Genomic DNA, 20,081 nt, shown 5'->3' with positions numbered 1-20,081 from the left:
GTGTACAAGTGCTTACCCACAACCATGGCACAACTCAGGTCGCCATAGTTGGGGGTAACGCGTTCCTCCACTATCCGATATCTTAATAGCCTTGATGCAAAATCGCAAACAAAAAAAAGTAAAGCAAAATGTAAACTTGAATAAAGGAAAGGGGCAACATGGGTGGGGGCAAGAGGGAAAGGGGAAGCATATTTACCCCGTAAACAATAATATTGCATAGCATTTCAAAGCGAAATGACATAGTGAACATTAGTACCTTCAGGAGTGTAAGCAAAGTGGTGGACTCGGAGGATGGCATAGCAGCAATAATACCAACGGAAAAGGCTAACTGTCTCGGAGAATAAGGAAAAATCTTGGGTGGTGAAGGGCTTTATGAGGGCTTGGTGGCTATAGGGTGGTAGGAAGATAAGTTGGACACTTTTAGTTTGCCTAGGGGAGTTGGTGAGGTCTCGCTTGAGATACCAATCCGTGAAGCGAAATGGTTTTGTGAGATCCTGCAGTTCTTGTTGGGTGAACGTGACCTCCATATATTTACGCCATCTTGCAAAAAAAAAAAAGCGTGAAGTAGATCAAAAGTTTAGTTAGATGGTGTCCAACCTCATGGTTGAAGAGTGATAATATTGCCCGTTTTACTGCCGGGAGGTTGGGTGGTGTTGATTTAATCCAATGGGACACGATTGTACTACAAGCAACTAGGAGACGTGGGCAGGATGTAATGCCCACACGCCGCACCTGCGCGTACGCTGAGATCGCACTTACTGCAAGGTTACCAGCACAGGGGCCGAGCTGCGAAGGATGGCTCTTGGTCTCGTTAATGATCAATAGCTGGACCAGCTCCTGATCATGTGACTGCTGCGACAGCCAATCACAATTGGTCATGTGGTCAGCTGATCTTTCCCGCTCCCGCGTTCAGAGAACTAATCAGCTGCTTCGGACGGCTTTCATGAGAAAGAGAATCTATAAAAATAAATAAATACCGGGGTTATGGCTGATAGCTTGTTCCATAACCCCGGTAGACCACTTGCAAGCCGCAACGTATACAGCGGGTAAAATAAGTATTGAACACGTCACCATTTTTCTAGGTAAATCTATTGGTAAAGGTGATATTGACATGAAATTTTCCCCACATGTCGGTAACAATCCATGCAATCCATACATACAAAGACACCAAAACAAATAAGATCAGAAATAAAGTTCTGTGTAATAAAAATGGAAGGACACAGGGAAAAAGCATTGAACCCGCTAACTGAAATGTATTTAATACTTGGTACAAAATCCTTTGTTGGTAATGACGGCTCCAAGACGCCGGCTCCTGTATGGAGAAACGAGTCGCATGCGGTGCTCAGGTGTGATTTTGGCCCCATTCTTCCACATAAACAGTCCTCAAATCTTGAAGGTTCTGTGGGCCTCTTCTATGAACTCTGATCTTTAGATCTTTCCATAGATTTTCTCTTGGATTCGGGTCAGGTGATTGGCTGCGCCAGTCTAGCAGCTTTATTTTCTCTTTCTGTGAAACCAATTGAGAGTTTCCTTGGCTTTGTGTGTTGGGATCGTTGTCTTGCTGAAATGTCCGCCCCTCGTTTCATCCTCATCATCCTGGTAGATGGCAGCAGATTTTTTTTATCATGAATGTCTTGGTACATTTTTCCATTCATTCTTCCTTCAATGATATGAAGTTTGCTAGTACTGTATGCTGAAAAACAGCCCCGCCTACCCCATGATGCCCCCACCTCCAAACCTCGCTGTTGGTATGGGGGTGTTATTGGGGTGATGTGCCATGTGGCCGCCAAACTCTATGGCATCCAAAGAGTTCAGTTTTTGTCTCATCTGACCAGACTATATTCTCCAGGGGCGGACTGACAACTCATGGGGCCTCCGGGCAATAGGAGATTATGGGGCCTCCGGGCAATAGGAGATTATGGGGCCTCCGGGCAATAGGAGATTATGGGGCCCCCGGGCAATAGGAGAAGATTATCGGGTCCCCCGGGCAATAGGAGATTATTGGGCTCCCAGGCAATAGGAGATTATTGGGCCACACAGAATACACATACACACACTGAAAAGGTACTGGAGAGGCGGGGCAGCTATAATCTTGGGATTTTTTTAAAAACTCAGATTTTTACATACTGTCCCTGGTTTTATTGTGCCTTGCAACCCTTATGGGGCCCTTTAGTGGCATGGGGCCCTCGGGCAGTGCCCGAGTGCCCGAATGGTCAGTCCACCCCTGATATCCTCCCCGTATATCAAAGACTTGTCTAAATGTTGTGCAGCAAACTTTAACCTAGCTTCACCATGCATTTTCTTTAGCAATGAAGTCTTGCGTGGTGAGCGTGTGCATACAGGCCATGGCGGCTGAGTGCATTACTTATTGTGTACCTGCTAATTCCAGGTCTTTCTGAAGCTCTCCACAAGTGGTCCTTCGCTCTTGGATGACTCTTCTGATAATACTTTTCACTCCTCTGTCAGAAATCTTGTAAAGGAGCACCCTGTCGTGGCCGGTTTATGGTGAAATTATGGTTGTTTTTTTTTTTTTTTTCCACTTCCGGATTATGGCCCCAACAGTGCTCACTGGTATATTCAAAAGTTTAGAAATCCTTCTTTAACCAATGCCATCAGTATGTTTTGCAACAATAAGCTCGAGAAGGTCTTGGGAGAGCTCTTTGCTTGTACCCATCATGAGATGTTTCTAGTGTGACACCTTGGTAATGAGGCACCTTTTCATAGGCCATTGGTTGAAACTGAAGCAGCTGATATTAATTTGCACTGACAAGGGGCAGGATGGCTTTCTAATAACTGATAGACTTCAGCTGAATCGCCTAGAGGCGATTCAGTTCGCATTGTGCGCTATACAAGTATTTCATTCATTCAGCTGGTGTCTTGGCTTTCCATGCCTTTTTTGCACCTCCCTTTCTTCTTGTGTTCAATACTTTTTTCCCTGTTTCATTCCATTTTATTACACAGAACTTCATTTCTGAACCTGTTTGTTTTGGCTTCTTTGTACGTATGGATTGCAGGAGTTGTTACCGACGTGGTGAAAATTTCATGTCAATAGCACCTTTAGAAATGTATTCACTGATAAAAATGGTGATGTGTTCAATACTTATTTTACCCGCTGGGTATATACTGTACGTATAGCGGTCGGAAAGTGGTTACACAAATAAAGCCCAATCCTTCATCCCGTCCATCGTACGAAATGCATCCCCCACCCCGGGAACATCTCCGAGGACTCCCGATGGAAGACTTTGATGGGCTTTAGGCTTTGGCCACCTCCTTTGTCCTCAGTAGGATATTAGGCTGGCTCCCCCCACCATTAGGTCCATGTCGGCCCATCGATAATCTGGAGGGGTCAGTATGGCTCCCATTGTCTTTGCCCCATTCAGCAGCCCGACCCTCGCCCACTAGTACCAGCTGTTCTTTTCAACCCGCCTGTCCCCTGAGCCCCTGCCAAGTGCCCGAGCACGAGCCACAGTAACGGGCGAACAAAGAGGAGAATCTCCCTCGGTTGGGGGCTCCCCCCCCTGCTAATCTCATTAGCATTTCTGACTCTCATTTGCATATATTAGCGGCGGTCTAGGCGGCAGGCAGAAGAGCGATTCTGGCTGGGGGTCCCTATATAAGTCAACTTATTCCGTGTTCTACTCAGACCCCTTGCCGCCATCCGCACGGCTTGGTCCTCCTGGATGAGGTCTGATAGACCCAGGATTGGCATGGTTGACGTGTCGCGTTATCTCCTCCTTCTCCATCCTTCTTTGTGTTCTGAATTTTTTCTGGTTCTTCTTGCAGGAAATCGATAAAATGGAGCAACTGGAAAGCAAGCTGCATTCGTACAGCATGTTTGGCCTCCCGAAGCTGCCCCAGCAGTTGTGCTTCGATCAGGATTCCTGGGAGGAGGACGAGGATGACACCAGCCTGAGCCTGGAGGACAGCTGGCAGGAGATCATCGAAGTCCCGGAGGTAAGAAAAAAAAAGAGGAAATAAATGTGTAAAAATGATAAATAATAATAATAATATTGTATAATGGATCTGCTACAATATCTATGCAAATTCACCCTCTACAAAAATAACTGATTGGTCAAGTCTGGACTTTATTGGGTCTCCAAACTATCTAAGCAAAGGGCCAGTTTACTGTCCTTCAAACTTTCTGGGGCCGAACTGTGGCCATTGGGAGTAGAAAATTCTTTGGCATCGATGAGAGTAAACAATGCTTCATCCTTCATATGAGTGGGAGGAATAGTGCCCCATCGTTGGTGTCAGTGGGAGGAATAGTGCCCCATCATTGGTGTCAGTGGGAGGAATAGTGCCCCATCGTTGGTGTCAGTGGGAGGAATAGTGCCCCATCATTGGTATCAGTGGGAGGAATAGTGTCCCATCATTGGTACCAGTGGGAGGAATAGTGCCCCATCATTGGTACCAGTGGGAGGAATAGTGCCCCATCATTGGTACCAGTGGGAGGAATAGTGCCCCATCATTGGTACCAGTGGGAGGAATAGTGCCCCATCATTGGTATCAGTGGGGGGAATAGTGCCCCATCATTGGTGTCAGTGGGAGGAATAGTGCCCCATCATTGGTGTCAGTGGGAGGAATAGTGCCCCATCATTGGTATCAGTGGGAGGAATAGTTTCCCATCATTGGTGTCAGTGGGAGGAATAGTGCCACATCATTGGTATCAGTGGGAGAGATGGTGCCCCATCATTGGTGTCAGTTGGGGGAATAGTGCTCCATCATTGGTGTCAGTGGGAGGAATAGTGCCCCATTGTTGGTGTCAGTGAAGGAATAGCGCCAATTGTTGGTTTTAGGGGAAGGAATAGTGACCCATCCTTGGTCTCTTTGGGAGCAATGGTGCCCCATCATTGATGTCAGTGGAAGAAATATTGGGCCCTATTTTTGGTGTCAAAAAAACATTTATGCCCCCTGTTGTTCTGTCTTCCATTAGACTTTAACCAGACGTCAGTGCCACCAGCAGGAGGCGATCTGGGAGCTGATCCACACTGAAGCCACCTACATAAAGAAGCTGAAAGTCATAACAGATGTGAGTATCCACACTTTGGGTGTTGGGGGGGGGGGGGGGAGCTTTTCTATTCGGGGGAAGGGAGGAGCTTTTTTTTAAATTTACATTTATATTTGTTGCTCCATTTGTCTGTGATCTCTGTTCTCCGGGTCTGTGTTGGGGGAAGGGACGGCCTCAACTTAATATACAGATAGCAATGTACGTTGCAGAAGATTCTTCTCATCTCCTGATTCTTATGTTGATGATGAGTCCTGTATTGATCACTATTTATAATATATTGTTTCCTCTCTCTGTAGCTCTTCCTGTGCTGTCTGCTGAATCTCCAGGAATCCGGACTTCTCTGCGAGGTACAAAAATGTTTATATATAATATATACTCAGCACAGGGATGGTGGGGACCCCTCATAATGGGCACAGCGGGTGTACAGACCCGGGAACTCAGCACAGGGATTGTGGGAACCCCTCATAATGGGCACAGCGGGTGTACAGACCCGGGAACTCAGCACAGGGATGGTGGGGACCCCTCATAATGGGCACAGCGGGTGTACAGACCCGGGAACTCAGCACAGGGATGGTGGGAACCCCTCATAATGGGCACAGCGGGTGTACAGACCCGGGAACTCAGCACAGGGATGGTGGGAACCTCTCATAATGGGCACAGCGGGTGTACAGACCCGGGAACTCAGCACAGGGATGGTGGGAACCTCTCATAATGGGCACAGCGGGTGTATAGACACGGGAACTCAGCTCAGGGATGGTGGGAAGTCCTTATAATGGGCACAGTGGGTGTACAGACCCGGGAACTCAGCACAGGGATGGTGGGAACCCCTCATAATGGGCACAGCGGGTGTACAGACCCGGGAACTCAGCACAGGGATGGTGGGGACCCCTCATAATGGGCACAGCGGGTGTACAGACCCGGGAACTCAGCACAGGGATGGTGGGAACCCTCATAATGGGCACAGCGGGTGTACAGACCCGGGAACTCAGCACAGGGATGGTGGGAACCTCTCATAATGGGCACAGCGGGTGTACAGACCCGGGAACTCAGCACAGGGATGGTGGGAACCTCTCATAATGGGCACAGCGGGTGTATAGACCCGGGAACTCAGCTCAGGGATGGTGGGAAGTCCTTATAATGGGCACAGCGGGTGTACAGACCCGGGAACTCCGTAGTCCCTAAGAGATAGACTGTCAGTCGGTTGGATTTTCCAGCATCTACTGAACAGTGAAATGTATAAACACCATAAACCGTGTACATAGAGGAGCAGAAACTCAAACAATAGGGTTGCGGTTCCCTTTATTTGCTGAGCCGTGTTATATCCTCATCAGGAAGGGACAGCCTATCAGGAATGATTCCATTTATTGCTATTAATATGGATTTCTGGGATCTGGTGACAGGTGGAGCCGGAGAAGCTGTTCAGCAATGTGCAGGAAATCATCCAGCTGCATCGATCGCTCTGGGCGAACATCATGATGCCGGTGCTGGAGAAGACGAGGAAGACCAGGAGCCTGCTGAACCCCATGGACTTCCAGAAGGGATTTAAAATGGTATGTGCTAAAAAAAATAAAAAAATAAAGTTTTGTGTAAAAAATAATAATAAATATATATATATATATATATGAGGGTTCTTCAAAGTGTGTGTGTGTGTGTGTGTGTGTGTATATATATATATATATATATTTAATTTTATTTATTTTTACACATAACAGTTTTACTTATGTTTGAAAAATGTAATTTTTTTTATACATACTATATTTCACTTCAACCATTGCAGCATGCAACCAACCATTCAGATGCAGCAGGTATATATATATATACATTTATTTGCTTTTTTTTAAGTATGCATAACTTACACAAATATATAAATTAATATTATATATATATATATTATATATTAAGTTATGCATACTTAAAAAAAAAAAAAAGCTAATTTAGATATAAAAGGCACAGATTAATGAAGATTTGTATTTATTAATACATTGTTAACACTGTTTAAGTAGCTGTCCTTGTACAGCAGATCTTAGACTGGAAGGGGGGGGGGGGGCAGAACTAGAAGGCAGTCAGTTGTGTTGCAGTGCACAGGGCACGCTGATAGGAGGAGAGAGAGCAGAGTGACTGAGAGATGAGCTTATCAGTCTTCTGCTTCTCGTTTCAGTATCCAATCACAGGCTGGGGTGAGGGACAAGACCTGTAAGTGTTACTAGACTGTGGCAGAGAGAAATCGGGTCTCCTGCCCTGTGCTGTGTGGCAGAGCAGTGTAAATCTCAGGACTGGATAAATAGAAATTTAAAGCCTTAGGCCCGGTGAATCTCATATACGTAATTCTGTTCATTTAGCTGTTTAGCTTTAACGGACCAATGGTGACGCTGCTACGTTTTGGGTCTGGGCATGATGAAGGGGTTAAGCTGATCCCATTCTCGTATACAATATAATGCCCCTTTAAGTGAATGGAGACAACAGGGTAACATGACGCCATGGGGGGTTATGCACTAAAACCGGAGAGCGCAAAATCTGGTGCAGCTCTGTATGTAAACCAATCAGCTTCCAGGTTTTATTGTCAAAGCTTATTTGAACAAGCTGAAGTTAGAAGCTGATTGGCTACCAGATTCTGAGTGCTCCAGTTTTAGTAGCCCCCCGCCCCCCCCCCCCCCCCCCCCATGACAGCAGCCTGTATAACGTAATGAAATACATTGTATTCTTTATTCTTTCGGCAGTTTGAATCACTCTTTAAGCCGTATATCCGATATTGCATGGAGGAGGAGGGCTGCATGGAGTATATGAGGAACCTGCACCGGGACAATGACCTGTTCCGGGCTTATGTAACGGTAAGTGCGCGTTTGACTGTTGCTTTGCACCTCCACTACAAGTTGCCTTGAAACAAACGCCTGAAGCTCAAAAAAGTTCTGAAACTTTTTTTGTAGCTCGAATTGGCCGGGAAATCTGTGTGTTTTTAAGCCTTTTTCTATTTTTTTTGTCATGAAAATGCTTGATTTGAGTGTTTTAGCGCATTTTGTCGCACGTTCTTTAGCGTTTTTCTGTTTATAGGCAATAATTAAATAAATAAAAATAAATAATAATAATAATAAATGCAAAAATAAATAATACAATACATAAATAATCATCATAAATAAATAAAAAATAATACAAATAAAAAAAAAACGAACCCTAATCCTAATGCCCTAATCAGAAAATCGTACGGAAAACACCGCTTTCGAATCGATCGTACGATGATCGGATCGATTGTACAGAGCTTTCGAGAGCCGAGCATGACAGTTCATCCGATATTATTCTGTCGGACATTCACAAAAATATTTGCATACGGTGCCAGATCGTACAATTTTCGCTTGATCAGCACAGCTATCGTTTGAAAATGCAATACAAATGCATTAAAACACATGACATCACTTCCGAATTTTTTTTTCTGTCGCACAGGAATTTCTGTGACTTTAGTAAACTCATCAGATTCGATCTGAGATTTGCATGGGAAAAAAAAAAAAACAGACGCTCATTCGTTGGATAATCTCATTGCTTGCATGAGGCTTAACCCTAATATTAAAATAGAACTATAGGCAAACCTTTTTTTATTTTTATTTTTTCATTTTGGATAGAGTAACCCCTAGCAATTTTTTTTTTTTCCCCATCTGTGTCCCATTACAGAGATTTCCCTTCACTTCCTGTCCCGTAGCCAAACAGGAAGTGAGAGGAAATCCCTCCAATTTAAGAGAATTCTTTGGGGACCCCCAAGTCACCAGGACTCATTGGAACATTTCCCCTATATTACTTTTCTGGCCACAACCCAAAAATTTTTGTTTTGTTTTGTTTTTTTACTTTCACTTTCAAAGTTAACAGTAAACTGGACAAATAAAGAGGATATCTAAAACAAAAAAAAAAAAAAAAAAAAAAAAAATTTGCCTTTAGTCTTACTTCAATATTAACCCCTGATTCCTAACCCTAATCTTAATTTAGCTAACAAAATTTAAAAAAAAATTATAATAATAAGCAAATAATAATAAATAAAAAAATAAAAAAAAATCCCTAACCATAGCCTTTAACTCCTTACAAAAAAAGTAAAAATAAATAAAAATAATATTAAATAATAAATAAAAGTGGATGAAAAAGCTGAAAAACATAGCAACAAATGATGAAGCAAATTATATTTTTATTTTTTGGCTAAAAAAAACAAAACAACCCCCCCCCCCCCAAAAAAAAAATAAACAGAGCTTAAAAACGCTGTAGAAATACACCCCAAAACGTGCTAAGAAACGCTCAAAGACACACGACGCTCAGGAGTGAAGGCAGCCTAAGGGGGTCATTCTGCATCCCCTTGTCTGTCCACAAGGTCCTACTTTATTTGTTGGTGGAGTGCAGAAGATCGTTTACATAGATTGCTAATCAGTTGCGCCTTTTGTCTGTCTCTGTGTAGTGGGCGGAGAAACACAAACAGTGCAATCGCCTGAAGCTGAGCGACATGTTAGTGAAGCCGCATCAACGTCTCACCAAATACCCCCTGCTGCTCAAATCCATCCTGAAGAAGACGGACGACCCTCAAGTCAGAGAGTCCATCATTGTTATGGTAATTGATATGTCAATGCGAAGTACAGTAATAGAATAAACTAGTTATACGTTGTAGTAATAGAACTCCAAAGTAACATTTCACGCCTGGATGATTAGATATGATAATTAGATGAAGGAACATCTGCTCCTCTCTGGTTCATTAGTGAAGGATGATAGAATTTCACTTTTGTATGACATCCTTACAGCTTCCATGGGAATTACATTCACTTTAATTTTGCTTATGACCAACCAAGCTCCTCTAATGTGCTGATTGTTGTGTTATCACTACAGATAAACTCAGTTGAGCGGTTCATCAATCACGTGAACTCAAGGATGCGCCAAAGGCAAGAGCAGCAGCGACTGGCGGCCATTATCAGCCGTATCGACTCTTACGAAGCTGTGGAGAGCAGTACAGATGAGGTGGATAAGGTATACAGCTAGATGTGAATCTTGGTAACACACTATATGGCTAAAAGCATGTGGACACCCTTCAAGTCACTGAGTTAAGGTGTTTCCAGTAAAGGGTATTGTTAATTGTAGACTATTGTGCCCTTACAAACTTGGAGTAACAGTTTGGGGTAGACCCTTTTCTGTTCCAGTATGGCAATGCCCTTGTGTACAAAGCTACCTCCATACAGACATGATTTGACTAGTTTGGACCAGCTCCATAAAGACATGGTTCGACTAGTTTGGACCAGCTCCATAAAGACATGGTTCGACTAGTTTGGACCAGCTCCATAAAGACATGGTTCGACTAGTTTGGACCACCTCCATAAAGACATGGTTCGACTAGTTTGGACCAGCTCCATAAACACGTGCTTCGACTAGTTTGGACCAGCTCCATAAAGACATGGTTCGACTAGTTTGGACCAGCTCCATAAAGACATGGTTCGACTAGTTTGGACCAGCTCCATAAACACGTGCTTTGACTAGTTTGGACCAGCTCCATAAAGGCATGGTTTGACCAGTTTAGACCAGATCCATAAACACATGGTTTGAGCAGTTTGTACTGCCTCCATAAAGACATGGCTTGACCAATTTGATGTGGAAGAATTTGAGTTTCCTGCACAGAGACCTGACCTCAAACCTACTGAACACCTTTGGGATGATATGGATTGTGAGTCAGGTCTTCTCATACAACATCAATACCTGACCTCACAAATCTTGTTTTGGATGATCGGGGGCTCTAGCCCTCCCCTGTACTTCCAGTCTCATGGCAACAGTCTTGAAATGGTCATTCTCAATTCCAGCATGACTGTGTACAAAGCCAACTCCATAAAGACATGGTCTGATGAGTTTGGTGTGGAGGAATTGGAGTGACCTGCACAGACCCCTAACCTCAATCCTACTGAACACCCAGAATTGTGAGCCAGGTCTTCTCACCCAACCTCGGTACTTGACGTCAAAAAATGCTCTTTTGGCTGAATGGGCTCAAATTTCTCTAGATACCCTCCAAAGTTTTGTAGAAAGACTTCCCAGAAGAGTGGAGGCTGTTGCGGCCACAAAGGTTGGCCAACTCCATGTTAATGGCCATGGTTTTAGAGTGGAATGTCCAACAAGCTCATTTAGGTATGAAGGTCAGGTGTCCACTAACTGCCAGCCCCTATAGTGTAGCACAAACAGATAAATATATGTTATAAGATTGACTCATTGTTAGGATTCGTGCTTCAATAATGATGGAGACTATTATTTCTTGGTGTAGCTTTTGAAGGAGTTCTGCAAGTTGGATCTGACGGCACCCATGATTGGGACATCTCCGGACGAGACACGACAGCTTCTGCTGGAAGGCAGCCTGAAGATGAAGGAAGGAAAAGACAGCAAGGTGATTTTTGGGGGATATACACATTGGTACCTTATTACCTGTAGTTTTACCATAATGTATGTAGAATTGATTTGTAGCAGTCTATGGCAGCCAATCAGAATATTGCTTTAGACTGCAGACCCTTGATGCATAGTTAGCAGCTGCCTTTGCAGGGCTTGGGGCTGGGTTCACACTATTGCGAATTGGATGTGGGTTTCCCTGCATCCAATTTGCATGACAGGAGAGTGTGACCGGCTCAACTGGGGAAAAGTCCTGTGCGTCTTTAGCTCAGTTGCAGGTCCAAATTCAGACCTGAAATGCTGAGTGGGGACGTGTCGGACCCCCTGCAATGCCCCGTGGCCACACATAGTGTGAACCCAGCCTAAAGAGGGGCAAAGTGACAATGTCTCTGGTAAGGAGCCACACCCTTGACCACCTGATACTTAGCCCAGCAATCTCCTGTTAAACCTTCTCCTGTCGTAGTCAGCACTTCCAGGTAAGGGGAGCATGTGACCTCCTCCAATGATGCTCAGACCTAGCAGCCAGTCGCTAGGCCGAAGAAATGTTACATGACGGAAGGGTGACTTAACAACTACCCTTAGACTTTCCTCCAAAGATGCCGCTTGTAGGAGTTTTTTCACCTCCCTGCCAGCGCGCCACTCCCAATGTAAAAGCTTTTATTGAATTTAATGGAAATAGGTTTTCGGGAGCTTTTCTAGCCCCCTTTTTTTTTTCTTTTAGCGCCAAAGTACTTGAAAAGCGCCTCAGCGTGAAAGGGCTCTGAAGTAGATACCAAGGTATTGGGCACCAAGATTTTCCCACAAACTAATATCAACCTCTTCCTAATTTCAGATGGACGTTTACTGCTTCCTATTCACGGATCTCTTCCTCATCACAAAGCCGGTTAAGAAGGCGGAGAGGACCAAAGTGATCCGCCAGCCCCTATTGGTGGATAAGATCGTCTGTAGGGAGCTGAAGGACACAGGTAGGTTGGCGTTCTCAAAAAACATTTGACAGTTCCTAATGTAGAGGCATCCCCGACCTCCAAAGGCCTAATGGTGACCTCCAGAGTCAGGGAGAGCTGACATCCATTCTCGCAGTGTGGGTCACTAGGCATGGTGGGTGTAGATTAAGTTGGGTGCCAGACACTTTGATGATGCAGAACAAAGAGATTTATATTCTCTTAAAGAACTGGGGAAAGAGGGTTAGAGCCAGGACACCATTTGAGTAGGTGCAAAAGCACGTAGCAGACTCTAAGACTCACTAAAAGATAACTGGTATATGGATGGTATGGCTCCAGGGGCCTTAAAGCTGAACTGCATCTGGAGAGATGTTCCCATTAGCAACTGAACTGGTATTCTGACTTAAACACAGATCTGTACACATACCGACTTGTTATCCTCATTGTGTAGGATCTGGCCTCTATCTCGCAGCCGCTTCCTGAACTTAAACTTGCAGTCTCTCTTGAAGACACCTCGGACTCCCACTGCCACTGGGTCCCTTGAACTTCTCACAGCCAACTGCTGTATCTTCCGAGTGCTACCCACGCTGACCTGCTGAGTCCCTTACTCGCTCAACTGCTGAACTCTCTTGCAAGCGTCATCCCCTGCTATCCTGCTGGGTCCCTAGCTTGACTTCTGCTGAGGCTTTCCCAACTTCTTCACTGACCCCGGTTAGTTAAAAAGGCTGCTCTGGTACTCTCTCCCAGACTATGAACTTTGGCCTCTGATGATAGGAGCATTGTCCCTTGAAGGCGACAGTTTCCCCTTTACCTCTGACCTTGGTTCAAGCTTTGCCTCTGGCGACAGGAATGGTTGTCCTCCATTAGCAACTCTGTCCCTTCACCTCCGTCAAAGAGGGGTTCTCTGGCCGGCAGAGCCTGTGCAACTTGGTCAGGCTTCCAACATGAAGCCCCAACCCTATGCTACTCCTTCTGTCCCTGGATAGGCCTCAACTGCCTAGCAACCAGGGAACTCCTGGATGGGCCTCAACTGCTACCAGGGAACTCCTGGATGGGCCTCAACTGCTACCAGGGAACTCCTGGATAGGCCTCAACTGCTACCAGGGAACTCCTGGATAGGCCTCAACTGCTACCAGGGAACTCCTGGACAGGCCTCAACTGCTACCAGGGAACTCCTGGACAGGCCTCAACTGCTACCAGGGAACTCCTGGACAGGCCTCAACTGCTACCAGGGAACTCCTGGATAGAACTCAACTGCTACAAGGGAACTCCTGGACAGGTCTCAACTGCTACCAGGGAACTCCTGGATAGGCCTCAACTGCCTAGTAACAAGGGAACTCTTGGATAGGCCTCAACTGCTACCAGGGAACTCTTGGATAGGCCTCAACTGCTACCAGGGAACTCCTGGATAGGCCTCAACTGCTACCAGGGAACTCCTGGAAAGGCCTCAACTGCTACCAGGGAACTCCCAGATAGGCCTCAACTGCCTAGTAGCTGGGAGCTTTCAACACATACATATCCACCCAGACAGCCGCCCAGGTGGCACCAATCGCCTGACTCCTCCCAAATAAATAGGCTCTCCCGGCAGGCCCAAGAAAACCCCTACCGATTGGCTAGCGCAACCTATCCACTCATATTCCATAAGTTCATATGCACCTTATCGTTCTAATGCCATAGCTAACAATGCCACCCACTGGTAGAGGAGAGAAGTGCATCAAACTCAGAAGTAGGAAAAGAATCAGGAGATCCCCCTAACAATTGGCTAGGTTAGTTACCACCTAGCAAACTCTATTTGACAGCATCCCTGTTCCAGGCCAGGCTGCTACACTGATAAAGGAAATATCAGCATTGGTTTATATCTTATTGTAATCATAGGCGGCTCGTGGGCTTATAATATTAGATCTTCTTTAAGGTACTTACCTGGTTAAAATATGAAAATCCGTCCCGGGTGTGTCCAGCTCCTTGTCTACATATGTTGTGCTTCTATTTATTTGCACTGACTTCTGGGTAGTTGATCTTTCCCCCGGCCCGGCTCTTTGTCGGGGACTTTGTCCGTGGAGCAGATGTGCCTCGTAGATGAAAGATAAATATTGTCCTTTTGTCTGGTTGGAGATCTGACATTGTGTATCCAGAACAAACACTGAATGGAGGTAACAAGACCGACATGGGAGAGGATAATACCTGCGGGCTATAGAGCAGACAGATGAAAGAAGGGTCCTTATGGCCTTCAGCAGCACCTTTTATTTTTTATTTTTAAAGGACAAGTCCATGTTTTATAAACCAAGGAAGGCAATGTGTAGTTTAGAGTTATTCTGTCTCTACATTAAAAATAACAAACATGTCATACTTACCTGCTCTGTGTAGTTGGTTTTGCACAGAGCAGCCCCGATCCTCCTCTTCTCGGGTCCCGCGCCGGCACTCCTGGCCCCTCCCTCTTGCCCCTATAGCAGCTTGCTATGGGAGCACCGAGCCGTTGCTCTGTGTGTTCATTCAGCCATGGAGCCCTGCCCCTGCCCCCTCTCTCTCCTCATTGGTTCACTGCCTTTGACGCCAATAGCATCTTCTACTGTGTCTCAGCCAACCAGAAGGGAGAATCCCGGACAGCCGTGGCTCTCGTGCAACATCGTTGGATTGAGATGGGACTCAGGTAAGTATTAGGGGGGGGGGCTGAGGGCGTCTGCTGCACACAGAAGTTTTTTTATCTTAATGCATAGAATGCACTGTTTGCCTTTACAACCCCTTTAATTGAGCAATCTGAAGTTAGAAGCTGATTGGTTACCATGCGCAGCTCCTCCTTCCTCTGCTATCTGCATGAGTCACTTCTGCCAAGTTTTTCTGACACCAAAAGATAAAGAGGTGACAGGGTAGGGAGCTCCAGCACACAGCCTGTGATTGAGAGCCTCAGCTCTGTTCTTGTGTGCTGCGTGAAGGGGGGGGGTGTGTCAGTTCCCTCCAATCAGCTCTCAGAGCTCTCCTCACTGTGCTCTGCAGAGTGTAGCTTCAGCTTTCCACTTTTTCTGACAGCCCAGACAAGCTTTTTGAATTCCACACCTTAAAGACATGTAGAGAAGAAAAGGCCACAGGTAGACAGGTACAACTTATGTTTGTTTAATCCCTTTGTATCACCTGAGGCCAGTAACTTTACTGGGAATATGGAAGGGTTTACAACTACTTTAAGGCCCCTTTCACACTTGTGCGACTTGCCCTGCAACTTGGGACTGCAAAGTCGCATGACAAGTCGTACCCCATGATATCCAATGAGTAGTGTTCATATCTGTGCAACTTCAAGTCGTAGCGACTTTAAAGTATTCTCTGCACTACTTTGGTCTGACTTTGATGCGACTTGAGGTCCATAGACCTCAAGATTACACAGGCATTGCTCCAAGTCACGCGACTTTTAGGTCGTACAAGTGTGAAGGGGGCCTTAAGCAGTGGCGGCTCGTGGTTTTTTTGTTGGGGGGGAGGGCGGCAAACTCAAAGCAGGTAGGTCCACTTACCCCATCTAGGTGGCGGGGGGGGGGGGGGGAATTGGGCAGCGGTGGACATCAAGGAGCGGCGGGCATCGGGGAGTGGCTCCTGTGTCTTCTCCTCCTCTTCGCTTCCGCCATGCGTCTCCTTTCCCCCCTCCTAGGCATCCAATAAGATCGCCTGTCCTTTCAGTCAATCGGGTGATCAGCCTCTGGCTCTAATCAGGTGCTTCAAAAAAACACCCCAGCCACTGTAGTTCAGGAGCCTGGTGTCGTGAAATGGGCAGGACGCATGAATAGGGGGTGACGGTGACGATGGAAAGAGCATGAATAGGGGAGGGCGGCCGTAGATAGAGGGGGCGGAGCTCAGGCGCCCCTATTGGACGGGCTGCCACTGGCCTTAAGAAATGTCCCGTATCTAACACTTGTGGGCCTGGATCCCGCTGCATGCTGAGACCTCTTTTACGCCAGGAGCTGCACCACTACAGGATGACACACGGATGTCAGGTGTCGCTGACTTGGAAGTTTTAGATTTAGGCCCCTTTCACACGGACGGATAGAATGGTGCTTTTAGCTGCGGATTTTCTAGTTTTCTACCGCAGCTAAAAGCACACAATGCTTTCCTATGGCCCCATTCACACACAGCGTTTAGCCGCGATTTCGTTACATGCGGTTCGGTGCGAATAGAAAAAATAGAATTGTATGCGTCCAGGTGCGATGTAGCGCAGCTATAAGCACATAACCGCAGGTAATCGCAGTGTACTATTTCTCCTGCAGATAGCAGCGGCAACAAGGAAAGAAAAACAATAGGAAGCACATCAGAAATGGCAAGAATTTTCCAAACGCAGCTAAACGCAGACGCAGCTAAACGCAGCTAAACGCAATGTACAACTGCAAGTGAACGCTGTGCCAGGATTCTCTGAATTTCAAAATAACAAAACATGTTTTTAACAGCGGCAGAACAGCCGCCCGTGTGAAAGGGGCCTTAGACGTTTCCTTGCTACCCCCCCACATTCCTAACTTTATTATCACCTCTAGTGGATTTCTGTAACCTTCATCTATGTGTCTGATTCCACCTTATATAGTATTTTCTAAGTGCATCTTTTTTTTTTTGGTTTAGTTTTAATGGATATTTTGTATCTGTCCTCTTTCCAGGTTCATTCTTATTGATCTACCTGAATGAATATAGAAGTGCCGTGGCAGCCTATACGTTTCAAGCCAGCGGCCAGTCCCTGTGCCGAGGGTGGGTGGAAGCACTTTATAACGCACAGGTGAGTCTATGTGTTTTTTTTTGCAATGCATTTAGTATTAGGAAATCTTACACTGCCACCTAGTGTTAAGCTTGGGTATGACAGTATTGGCAGAAAATAGCGCTCAGGTGGCTGCCTAACCTAATACAGTAATACCTTGGATTACGAGCATATTTCGTTCCAGAAGAATGCTTGTACTCCAAAGCACTCATATATCAAAGCGAGTTTCCCCATTCGAATCAATGGAAACTCAGATAATTTGTTCCACAGTCACTGCTAGTGTATGCAGTACTGTATGTGGCCAGAGGTGTGGGAGCGGCGGAGACACTCGGAAACGGAGCGTCTCCGAGCATCACTGCCCCCCCCCCCCCGCACCTCTGCCCGCATGCGGTACTGCACACCCCAGAGGCTTGAATCCCGCTCGTCTTGTGAGACAACGCTCGCAAATCGAGTCAGGATTTTTTTTTTTTTAAATAGCTCGTATTGCGAAACGCTCGTAAAACTGCATTACTCGCAATCCGAGGTATTACTGTAATTAGATTTTTTTATTTGGTTAGTTCATTGTAAGTCGGTTCTATTGGGCTCAACCTCCCACTTGGCCTCTTGGATCTCTTGATGACTCCAGGGGTGAGATTTCTGTGCTTCACTTCTCAGTTTGCCCTAATGTAATGGAAAGGAAGCAAAGATAAGATGAGTATAAGTATTTGGGGGATTGGGGGGCAATTATGTGAGGCTGTTCCCTCGATGATAGGTGAAGGTTCACTTTAAACCTCAAAACCTAATATGCATATACCAGTTTCAGCCTGCTGATGGCACTGTTACCTATTTTATCCCCTTTGCACAGTTCTTTAGTCTTACTCTACTTCTACTAGATAAAGATGTAAAAAATAAAATGCATAGCAATCAACTTAGTGAAAATGCATGTATGTGTGTTTGGTGCAAATCGGATATAAAAAAAAATGAATAAACTATTTCTTGCTCTGGTCAAAAGTTTTTCATTGATTTAAAACAGAAGATACCACATTTGGTCACTAGATGGCGCAGAGTATCCTATTTTCTATAACAATTAGCCCCATCTAGTGGCCAAATGCTGTATTTGTTTCTTATTGGAATGCAGAGAGTCCTGATCCATAACAGTCGATAGGATATTGGCACACAAGTATTCTGATTATTCCATGATGACGGCACTGTCCACTGCACTACAGTATTAAATACACACACGTGGTTTTGCAATCTCCTAAAAATGGTTTGCCATTAAGTAAATACGGCTCTGTCTCCCTAGAACCTCTTGCAACGATTACGTCAAGAGCATGCGCAAAGCCAGCAACAAGGGTCTCGCCTTCCGGAAGAGGAGGAGGATATGGAAAGCGGAACCTCCACACCCAGCTCACCGACCATTCTACGGCGAAGCAGCACTGATATCCCGCGCAGGTAAAACCTTATTACTACCCTACACTCATATAGCAAATGGCCTTCAAAACCCAAAGCTGGCCCAAATCTGGCCATACACCAAGTAGAATTTCGTACGAAACGAAAGTCCTCAGAAAGTCCTTGAAAGTTTAGCGAATGTTCCCAAAATGAAACAAAATTCTACTATGTGTATGGCCAGCTTTACTCCAGCCAATGGGCGGTCAAGAGTGCGCTGTAGAGGCTGAGGGCTCTTAGGAGGCCTGGTGGCACCATGAGAGGTTGAGAGGCACTGCTGGGCGACTATGTGAGGTTGAGGGGCACTTTAGGGACTGAGGGCTGTTAGGGGGGCTGGTGGCACCATGAGAGGTTGGAGGGGCACTGCAGGCCATTATGGGTGGTTGAGGAGCACTGTAGTGAATGAGGGTTTTTAGGAGGCCTGGTGGCACCATGAGAGGTTGAGAGGCACTGCTGGGCGACTATGTGAGGTTGAGGGGCACTTTAGGGACTGAGGGCTGTTAGGGGGGCTGGTGGCACCATGAGAGGTTGGAGGGGCACTGCAGGCCATTATGGGTGGTTGAGGAGCACTGTAGTGAATGAGGGTTTTTAGGAGGCCTGGTGGCACCATGAGATGTTGAGAGGCACTGCTGGGCGACTATGTGAGGTTGAGGGGCACTTTAGGGACTGAGGGCTGTTAGGGGGGCTGGTGGCACCATGAGAGGTTGGAGGGGCACTGCAGGCCATTATGGGTGGTTGAGGAGCACTGTAGTGACTGAGGGCTCTTAGGAGGCCTGGTGGCACCATGAGAGGTTGAGAGGCACTGCTGGGCGACTATGTGAGGTTGAGGGGCACTTTAGGGACTGAGGGCTGTTAGGGGGCCTGGTGGCACTATGAGAGGTCTAGGGACACTGCGGGCCACTATGGAAGGTTGAGGGGCACTGTAGGGACTGAGGGTTCTTGGGAGGCCTAGTGGCACTATGAGAGGTTGAGGGGCACTGCAGACCACTATGGGAGATTCAGGCATTTTAGGGACTGAGGGGTCATAGGGGCCTGGGGGCACTGCAGGCCACTATGGGAGGTTAGGTGGCAATATATGAGGTTAGTGGGTCTGCAGCTACCTCGATGTCCGGGATCAGGGAGGCCATAACCTGGTAGTGGGCCATGGCCCATTTGTTGAGAACCTCAACAGCAACTGTTCTGTACTTGTAAACCCTTCCATATACCCAGTAAAGTGACTGTCCTCAGGTGATACACAGAGATAAAACAAATCCTCCTACATAAGATGTACCTCTTTATCTAGAGTATTCTCTTTTCTACATCTGTTCAAAGTTCAGCATTTTTAAAGCTTGCCTGAGCTTTCAGAAAGTGGGGTGGGGAGCTGAAGACTGAAGTTACACTCTGCAGAGCTCAGTAAGGAGAGCTGAATGGAGTGGAGGGGAGGGAAGGGACACCCCCCCCCCCCCCCATTCACACAGCAACAGAGCTGAGGCTGTCAATCACAGGTGGTATGCTGGATCTCCCTCCCCGTCACCTTTTTTTAATCTTAGTGTCACTGGTGTGACTCCTGCATATAGCAGAGGAAGGAGGCAGCAGAAAGAAATGACACTTATCGCTATGGATTCAGACAAGT

At 46.2% G+C, this 20,081-nt stretch overlaps 1 protein-coding gene across 5 annotated transcripts in view; it reads left to right on the top strand.

The window, feature by feature from the left end:
- The window catches only part of PLEKHG5 (pleckstrin homology and RhoGEF domain containing G5), a 504,862-nt gene that overhangs the window by 471,982 nt on the left and 12,799 nt on the right, over nt 1–20,081 (top strand). For all 5 annotated transcript variants that reach the window (XM_077458334.1, XM_077458335.1, XM_077458337.1 and 2 more), the window contains 11 exons: nt 3,784–3,954; nt 4,934–5,029; nt 5,305–5,355; nt 6,409–6,558; nt 7,726–7,836; nt 9,435–9,584; nt 9,857–9,994; nt 11,268–11,387; nt 12,219–12,351; nt 16,950–17,065; nt 18,327–18,475. In XM_077458334.1, the coding sequence (XP_077314460.1) occupies nt 3,784–3,954; nt 4,934–5,029; nt 5,305–5,355; nt 6,409–6,558; nt 7,726–7,836; nt 9,435–9,584; nt 9,857–9,994; nt 11,268–11,387; nt 12,219–12,351; nt 16,950–17,065; nt 18,327–18,475 (1,385 nt within the window). The remainder of the gene's footprint in view (nt 1–3,783; nt 3,955–4,933; nt 5,030–5,304; nt 5,356–6,408; nt 6,559–7,725; nt 7,837–9,434; nt 9,585–9,856; nt 9,995–11,267; nt 11,388–12,218; nt 12,352–16,949; nt 17,066–18,326; nt 18,476–20,081) is intronic.

This window comes from Lithobates pipiens, unplaced genomic scaffold (assembly GCF_037356315.1).
Source record: "Lithobates pipiens isolate NorthernLeopardFrog02 unplaced genomic scaffold, aLitPip1_a1.2 Scaffold_27, whole genome shotgun sequence".
Taxonomy (NCBI): Eukaryota; Metazoa; Chordata; class Amphibia; order Anura; family Ranidae; genus Lithobates; species Lithobates pipiens.
The sequence above is the reverse complement of the archived record's forward strand: the minus strand, read 5'-3'. Positions and strand labels throughout refer to the sequence as shown.